This window comes from Pteropus vampyrus, unplaced genomic scaffold (assembly GCF_000151845.1).
Source record: "Pteropus vampyrus isolate Shadow unplaced genomic scaffold, Pvam_2.0 Scaffold318, whole genome shotgun sequence".
Taxonomy (NCBI): Eukaryota; Metazoa; Chordata; class Mammalia; order Chiroptera; family Pteropodidae; genus Pteropus; species Pteropus vampyrus.
Window position 1 is genome coordinate 2,106,406 of NW_011889099.1, and position 9,700 is coordinate 2,116,105.

Below are 9,700 nucleotides of genomic sequence, written 5' to 3' on the forward strand. Positions count from 1 at the left end.
ACAATGGAATATTACTCAACCATAAAAAGAATGCAATCTTGCCATCTGCAACAACATGGATGGACCTAGAGGGTACTATGCTAAGTGAAATAAGTCAGACAGAGGATGAAAATACCATATAATTTAATTTATTTGTGGAATCTAAAAAGCAGTATAAATGAACAAACAGAACAGAAAGAAACTCATAGATACAGAGAATATTTTGATGGTTGCCAGATGCAAGGGGGCTTGGGAAGTTGGGTGAAAAGGGGGAAGGGATTAAGATGTCTAAGTTGGTAGTTACAAAATAGTCACAGGGATGTAAAGTAAAAATTAGAGAATGTGGTCAATAGTATTGTAATAACCATGTATGGTGTTGGAAGGGTACTAGATTTATCAAGTTAATCACTTTGTAAGTTAATAAATGCCTAATCACTAGACATTTGTACATCTGAAACTAATATAATATTGTATGTCAACTGTAATTGAAAAATAAAAAAAAATATTAAAAAACAATTTTTAAAAACCCAACCAGTTTTTTATTGGTGAAGATATGAATCCAGATGGCTTGGTTGCTGTGCTGGACTACTATGGGGATGGTGTGACATCATATATGATTTTCTTTAAGGATGTTTTAGAAATGGAAAAAATGTTAACAAATTTGGTAATTTGGATCTATCACCTGTCATCATAACCAGCTGCTGCTTTTCATTTGCACACCAGGACTAGGACAAATGGGACTGATGTTATCTTGAGCTCTTCATTTATTTTGACCTTGATTTATCTGGAACAGAGGCATTGTTTTTAAGAAAAACATGCCATGTAGGTTATCTAAAAATAAAATGCATTTAAACTAAAAACAAACTGGGTCATGTTAAAAGACACAGAAACCAATTTGGGCTTCTACCTGCTAAATCGGGGACAACTTGATCATCAAAATAAATAATGAATAAATTAAAAGTGTAATGAGAATGGGATAGTCACATGGTTTCAAAGTACCTCCTCCACTAAATTTATTAATTACACTTTAGAAAAGAGAAACCTGGCTAATACTATACCAAATTTTTTTTTCTATTTTAGCTTTTTTACCTCTGAATTAATAGTCAATTAAGTTCACACATTTCAAATAAAATGTCTCTTTCATCCTTTTTAATCTATAACAGTTCTCTTACCTCCCCTTTTATTAATCTTGAAATTTATTTGTTGAAAAAACATTTGTCTTATTGAATTTCACACATTCTTAATTTGTCAGCTGTGCCTATTATTAACGTAAGCACTTTGGGCTTTAATTTAAACTGTATTTCTTACACAGTGTAGTCTGAAAAAATCAGTTGAATTTAGTACAGCACTATTTTAAAAATGGTAAAATTCAAACATATCTAGAAGTGAATGGAATAACACTGTTTTAATGTGCTCCTTTTAAAGACTGTTTATTAATCACTTATAGATCTGTTGTTTTCTAAGAAACTAGTCTCTAAATTCAAACAATATGATTTTTAAGTCACTTTGTGTTAGATATGTTCAAATCCCTATTTAGACCAAGGGGATACAGAGTTGGCCAACAATAAATTAAGAAATTATTTCTACTGTGAAGCAACCCATTATTCTGTTGTAGGCCAGTGTTTATGTCCAACAATCATTTATTTATTAGGTTGTCCTTGGCAAATTAATAAGTCTTATGGGTCAGGTTAACCTGGGGCATCATGTTAATATTGATAACAGAAAGCTGATTTCTTCTCCGCCCTTTTAATGTGTACCAGGGAAACTATAAATAATAGGTGAAGAGCAAATACATTTGAATGATGACTACTTAAAGTATATCTTGTCTTCTTTTCAGTTAAAATCTTTTTGATGGCTGCCAATTCTTTCAGTTTTTAAGTCTTAAACACTTCTGAGTTTAACGCAGTTTAGATTACTTTTAAGGTGAAAGTAACTAATGTGATCCCATTGTCATAGTTCTCTGTTTCTTTTAAAGTGCATGTCTCACTTATTGTCACAAATTTCTCCAATAGTATTGTAATTGAAAGTCAACTTTGAATACCTATAAAGAATACTTCTTATATCACAAGTCTTCGTTCTCCTTAGAACAGATTCAGGAATAGAGATTATATAATTGTGAGGTTCCCTTTGGAACAAAAAGAGAATATAAAGTTGCACTCAAATTAGGTATGGAAATGAATGTTTATTTAGAATGAGACTTTTTTCTGAGTTCTTTTTAGGCAATTTAGCAGAAAAGATTACATACCAATGCTTTCTGATTGTACCTTATTGCTGTCCTGTGCAAGTGATAGGCTCTAAAGTTCAAGCTGCATGTGGAACTTGACAATAAATCTTCCTTAGTCCAAATTGCTTAGCTTTCAAGCACATTATACAAGCAGTCTGATTAATGTGATCTTTACCATTGTAGTTTAGGTGAGAGGTGTGTGGGTTCTTTGTTTTTGTTTTTACAGTAGTCAGGGCTCTTTGTTTTTACAGTAGTCAGGGCTCTTTCATGCATATGGAGCACAATAACTGCACAGGGTCCTGGGCTCAGAAGAGCTCTGTGGTTAGAGTTGAGTATTCTGTGGTCACTGTTTTGAAATGCTTAGTTTTATTTTTGGATGTGTTTTGTAAGTGAAGTTCAAAGGGACAATGGAGCAAGTTCCAGGGCCCTGGAGCTTCCGGTGATGCCCCTTCCTGCCTCTCACTACATCTCTGTGACCTGTTCTTGGTGATCTGTTCCCTGTCCCCTGGAGCCTTGGTCCCTCTGTTACCGCTGGGGTGATACGAAATCTGGCGTCACCCCAGCCCCATGGGTGGGGATCCTCAGTTCTCCCCCACTGATGCAGCAAAGAATTACGGGTCAGTGAGATTTAGAAAAAGTGAGATTTATTTAAAGTACATTTTAGAAGGAGATGGACCATGCTAAGGAGGTCTGCAGCCCTGTGGAATTTGAGAAGTGAAAATATAAAAGATAAAAGACAGAGTACACACCAAGGGAAGAGCAGGTTTTCAGTGAAGAGAGCTTTAATGGCGCCGAAGTTGGAAGGTCTGTTTGTATTTGGGCCGTGATGGGAGGTCCTAGATGATCCATATGTGAAGTTACCTTGACCGACAGTTGGCTGCTGCATAACCCTTTGCCTACTATGCATGTGCTTACCCAGAATTCAGTCTGTTATTATTAGATTCATGAACTTCTGTGCATAGGCATGATATATTACAATGATAGTGTGATGAGGCTGAGGTTATGGGCAGATTAGGGTAACACTTTCACTGCATAAGTTTCTGACTGGTTAAGCCAGCAGCTTTTATGGCCTTTGTACCCTAGGATTTGGGATAATTTACAACTCTAAAGGGAGGTGTTTCTGGGAGGTCCTTAAGGAAGGTCTTCAAAAGCATTTTCTATAGTTATGAAGTTGGGCCTTAGCTCCTGTCACTCATGCCTGCCTAACTGCCTAACACCTCCAAGCCTCCTCCTTGCACCCCTCCTTTCCCATGGCCCAGTGACCACTGCCACCCTCTACCTAGGACAGCAAATGAGTTGGGTCATCAGAAGGAGCCCCAAGTTCCGCTATAGCCCTTTGCTCCAGGTGGGGGCTTGGGCCTGAGTGCAGGGAGGCTCAAGGTTGGGTGCACACATGCCTTGGGGTATATTAGGCTTGGGCATGGGGAAAGCAGTTCTGTCCCGGACTAGCACAGTGCCTGAGCAGTCTGCAAGCAGAGAGTCCTCTTTTGCGCCCCTAAGCCCGGTACCTATGTGTCCTAGCACAGAGGTTACCCATCTGTTTTGGGTTGTAGCTGCTGCCCATGGGCAGAATAGATTGACTACTGCATTTTTATTTTGCACTGTGCCCTGCAAATTGTGTAGCGGGCCTGATGGCAGTGATTTAATACTTCTCTGCTTGGAGGACTATGATTGTGCTATCCTGAGGATTGAAAAATCTGGCTGCTCTCTGCATATGTGCATATGACACACCAGACCACAATGGAATGTGTGTGGGACAAGCCAAAATCAGTTAAATTCTCTTTGAAAACAGTAGAATTCAGATGTTTGCCTGTATTTAACCAGTTTAAAGAAAAATTTGAGAGTGTGCTCAGAAGCCCTCCTGAGATATTAAGGGATTGCAATATAGGTAACAATTAAGAGGTTAGATATAGATAACTTATTTTTGCTTAATTTTTTTTAAATTAAATTTATTGGGGTAACGTAGGTTAATAAAATTATATAAGCTTCAAGTGTACAATTCAATAATACATCATCTGTATATTGCATTGCGTGGTCACCACTCAAAGCCAAAACTTCTGCCACCATATATTTGACTCCCTTTACCCTTATCTACCTCTCCGACTCCTCCCTTTCCCCCTGGTAACCACTATACTGTTGTCTGTGTCTATGAGTTTTGTTTTGTCTTATTTGTTTGTTCCTTTTAGTTTTATATCTCACATATGAGTGAAATCATATAGTTCTCAACTTTTTCTGTCTGACTTATTTCACTTAGCATGATAATCTCAAGATCCATCCATGTTGTTGCAAATGGCAGTATTTCATCTTTTCTCATGGCCAAATAATATTCCATTGTATATATATACATCTTCTTTATCAAATCATCTTTCGAAGGACATTTCAATTGTTTCCATGTCTTGACCACTGTGAATAATGCTGCAATAAATCAGTGTGCATATATCTTTATAGATAAATGTTTCCAAATACCCAGAAGAGGGATTGCTGTGTTATATGACCATCCTATTCTTAATTTTTTGAGGAACCTCCGTATTGCTTTCTGTAAGAATGAAACAAGACTTCTATTTGTTTCCGTACACCAAAATTAACTCAAAATAGATCAAAGACCAAAATATAAGACATGAAACAATAAATTTCAAAGAAGAAAACATAAATACTAAACTCATGGACCTTGGTTTTAGAGAGGGTTTTATGAATTTGACCTCAAAGGCAAGGGAAATAAAAGCAAAAATAAATAAATGGAACTATATCAAACTGAAAAGCCTCTGCACGGCAAAAGAAACCATCAACAAAACAAAGAGGCAACCTTCTAAATTTGAGAAGATATTTGCAAACAACACCTCAGATAAGGGGCCAATATCCAAAATATATAAAGAACTCATACAACTCAACTACAAAACAGCAAACAATCCAATTTAAAAAAAAAAAATGGACAGAGGGCCTGAACAGACATTTCTTCCAAGAAGACATATAAGCAACCAACAGACATATGAAAAGACACTCAACTTCACTAGCTATTAGGGAAATGCAAATCAAAACCATAATGAGATGCCACCTCACACCAGTAAAAATGGCTATCATCTACAGGACAAGTAATAAGTGTTGGAGAAGATGTGAGGAAAAAGGAACCCTCATACACTGCTGTTGAGAATGTAAACAAGTGACTTTTAAGACCTGGAAAATTTTAAATTCAAAGGAAAATAAATTAGTTCCTAATAAATTATGATACATTGGCACAAAAATGACATATGTATGAATATGGATTGTGTCTAAAATTTTAAAAGAGAAATAAGTTGTAGAACAGCATGTAGTATATGATCCGATTTGTGTTATGGAAAGATATATACCACATTTCATCACTTTTAAGATTTTTCTCACTTTATTATCTCTGAAATCTTTCTTAGCTTCTTTGAAATGCTTCTTGCTATCAATAGGTGACAGTTGTGTTGTAATTTGCATTTCTTGAATAACTCAATAAAACTTTCAGAATGGGTATCAACAGCATGTAATAAAACCCCAGAGGCATCAGTAGAGCATTTTAACACAGAAGAAAATATTTTGAGAAAAAACAGAATTGTCAGTGACTGAATCAAAATTTGGTTCTGAAAAGTTGAATTCTGAATAAGTACAATCTAAAAAATACCACAACCAATTTATTTCATTTACCTTAATCTTTTTATGCATGTATCAGAGAGAAACGTCTGCATTACATATAATTAAGTTTAAAAATCTCTCACAATATATATAAAATAAAGGTTCTAATTGATAACAGTATTATATAATCTTTTATCAGTATTTCTTAGTGTTACATTAAATAGTGGGGCATTTTATAATCCATGGTGTCTTAGAGTAAACACAATAATTAAAATGTAAATTAAAGCATAAGATACATATTTTTATATGTAAAATATGTGCATTTATGGGAAGATAAACATATCCTCCCATATGAACTAGGAATGAGATGAGTCAAAGACTGGAACATTGTTAATGAATAGTATTATCAGTAAATTATTAAACAAACAAAAGCATTAAATGGACTAGGAGCTCATGACTGCCTTTTTTATATATGCATATTAATGCAAATTAAACTTCAAATCAATGAGACTAGTCCCATAAGTTAGGCATGAAAAATCACTTTGATCATAATATAAAATGATAGTTTATGGGGAAAAAAGATTCATTCCGAGGGGAATTGCACCTCTCCTTAGAGAGATCATTGAACTTATTGGGAAATGAAATCTCACAGTTAACCTTGTCTAGATAGGGAGCAAACTTCTACACACTCAAGTTGAAGTATCTCAGGGACTTTTGTGGACTTGCAACTGGTTTTTAAACTGTTTTCCTTGAACCTCCCCCTCCACTAATCAATGAACTTGACTTATATTTGTTTTGTGTGTTATAGTTACACATAAGATTTTATTTGGGAACAACATAAATGTTCTGCTTCTTCACTAAAACAATATTTGACAACCACTCCTTATGTGGGCTGAGGTTGCGCAGAGTAAAAAGAAGGGATGATAAAAGTCAGGAGGCATCAGAATTATACCAGGGAAGACAAAGTGTTTGTGAACTCTAAAGGCTGAGGGACTTGTATAAGAGAGTAAGTAGGAAGACATGAAGCAGGTACCTTCAAGGGAGAGACAAGGAAGGGATGCTCATTGGACATCTGGGATCAGTCTGGGATCAAGCTTGTCAACAGTTTTGTCCATGAGTGTTCCTCTTCGTTGTTATTCTGCCCTCGTGGATGAGACACTGCCACTTCGAGGAGCCACACTGAGCTAGACAAAAACAAACTCTTTGCTGTTCATGGCATTTACTTTGAGGATTATGTCAGTCCATTTAGTTCAGACATTACCTTCTTTTTGTCTTGACACTGTGTACTTATTCTTTCGTGAATGGACCAGTTTACAAACCTGAGTGCAGTGATTAAAACCCCAGGCTTTAAAGTCACACAGACTTGGTTTATGGCTCTGACACTTAAGAAGCTGTGTGTGGCCTTAAGCAGGTCATGTGACTTTTAAGGCTCAGGTTCCATATCTGTAAATTGGTCATAGTCATCCTAATTTGATAAAGTTTTTGTGGTGGTTAAATGATATAATGTTTATAAAGTATCTCACGTATATTAAATATTCAAAAAATAGTACTGCTCCTGTTGTTCAAGCCATACACATCAATGTTTGTCCATTTAATTTCCTTGGCTGTGTGGCAACTAAATAGATGAAATAGATGCACAAAAACTAAATTTCTTCACCTTTGTGAAGACTCAGCATTCCTCCTCTGTGATCAACTTACTTCTTCGCTCTCACACCATTGCCGTCACTTTTTTCAGCTACCCACTGCATATGTACTCTGTCTCATAGGATTGTTGTGACAATTAAATGAGGTAATGAGCACTTAGCAGAATATTAGACAGATAGTAAAGGCTCAATAATTGTTAACCACTATTATCAGTGGATAGATTTGAGGACAGTTGACTGCTTTTAGAATCAGACAGACATGGATTTAATTCTTGGCTCTCCCAGTTATTGGCTATGTGACATTTGGCAAGTTACTTAACCTTTCTGAGCTTCGGTTTCCTTTATAGATAATGTAAAGCGAGGATATTACTGGAACTAATGTCATAGGAATACTGTGAGGATCAAATGAGATATGTGTAAAATTCTTAGCATAAGACCTGACACACTGCACATACTCAAAAATGCAATATTAATTGCAAAGTAGATGCTGATGGGTTCCTACAACCATAAAATCTATGAAAGTGAAAATGAGGGGAGATGGGGCACCCTGATGTATTATTGCCCTGGGACTAACTAGGCAACTCCATCTTCCTTTATGACCTCCCCTTCTAATTCTAATATTGCGTTGTTAAACAATATGTCCACAAGACTCTTAAGGTTTTTCAGGCTATTTGCTTCTCCCAAAAACAGCTGCTAGGAGTTTTCAATTCATATGTTTGTTCTTCTTTCTGCCTCTTCCCTCACTGCTTACAGCATGTTTCCCTGCTGGTAGCCACACCCTCCACTGATTCCTTCTCCCTGATGTGTTAGTTCTAATTGGTAGGACAACCAAACCAGTATCCCAGCCTGTTTCTGGATTATGTCAAAAGAGTTTCCAGCATAATTTTGAAAATGAGCAAATAATTTGAATATTTATTTCTCCAAAAAATATGTACAAATAGCCAATAAGCAGATGAAAAGATACTCAATATCACTAGCCATTAGGGACATGCAGATCAAAACTACAAGCCCTTAGGATAGCTAAAATAGAAAAGGACAGACAATAATGTTTTGGCAAGGATGTGGAGAAATCAGAACCCTCATACATTGCTGATGGAAATATAAAATGGTACAGCCTCTTTGAAAAAAAAAGTCTGGTAGTTACTCAAAAGGTTAACCATGGAGTTACCATGTGACCCAGCAATTCCTCTCCTAGGTGTATACTCAAGAGAATTGAATACATATGCTCACGCAAAAACTTGTGCAAAAATTGTTCATAGCAGTATTATTTATAATAGTCAAAAAATAGAAACAACCTAAATGTCTATCAGTGAGGAATGGATATACAAAATATAGTATATCCATGTGATAGAATACTATTCAACCATTAAAAAGACAAGAAAAAGATGTTTCAATATGAATGAACCTTAAAAACATTATGCTAAGTAAAAGAAGCCAGACACAAAAGACCACATCCTATGTAATTTCATTAGTATGAAATATCCAGAATAGTAAAATCCACAAATACAAAAAAACATATTAGGGGCTGCCTGGAGCTGGAGGGAGGGGGAAATGGGGAGTGGCTGTTTAAAGGGTACAAGGTTTCTTTTGGGATGATGAAATGTTCGGGAATTAGATAGTTATGATGGTTGTACAACTCTGTGAATATACTAAAAACTACTTAATTGTACAATTTAAAGGAGTGAATTGTATAGTATATGAATTACAGCTCAATAAAGCTGTTACAAAAATAAAAAAAAAAAGATTGTGCAGGCTGTAAGTGAAGGCCAGAAGAGCCCATCTTTGGGCCAAGGCAGACATGTAGATCATGAACTTTGCAACTTTATTTTAGGCCGTTCAGAGGCTTTTACTCCTTTCTGATTTAAGTGTGTTTTTTAGATTGCTGAGGCTTCCAGATAAATGACTTTCCATTGAGATTTGTCCTTGTAAAGGCAAACATATTATTTTGCTTTTGACTTATAATTTTGTAAAATAGTGTTTTTATAAATAAACATTTCTACTATTTATGGCACCGCTCTACCCACTTTCCCTGTTAATACCTCTGTAGTTCATACCACAATCATTTAAGGTGAGTACTGTATTAGTTTCATTTTATTGATGAGGAATCAGAGACACAGAGAGGTTAAATAACTTGACCAAATGCGCACAGCTAATAAGTAGCACTGATAGTATTTGAATCCAGACTGTCAGCCTCCAGCACCCGTACTCCTAATCTCTACACTACATGACCTCTAAGTCAATCTAAACCTTCTGTACAAAGCCA

At 35.9% G+C, this 9,700-nt stretch overlaps 1 protein-coding gene across 1 annotated transcript in view; it reads left to right on the forward strand.

The window, feature by feature from the left end:
- The window catches only part of LOC105303806 (translationally-controlled tumor protein-like), a 4,242-nt gene extending 3,503 nt beyond the window's left edge, over positions 1-739 (forward strand). Inside the window, exon 2 of the mRNA XM_011377613.2 lies at positions 508-739. Coding sequence (XP_011375915.1) covers positions 508-673 — 166 coding nt within the window. The 3' untranslated portion in view covers positions 674-739. The remainder of the gene's footprint in view (positions 1-507) is intronic.
- Positions 740-9,700: the final 8,961 nt, after the last annotated feature.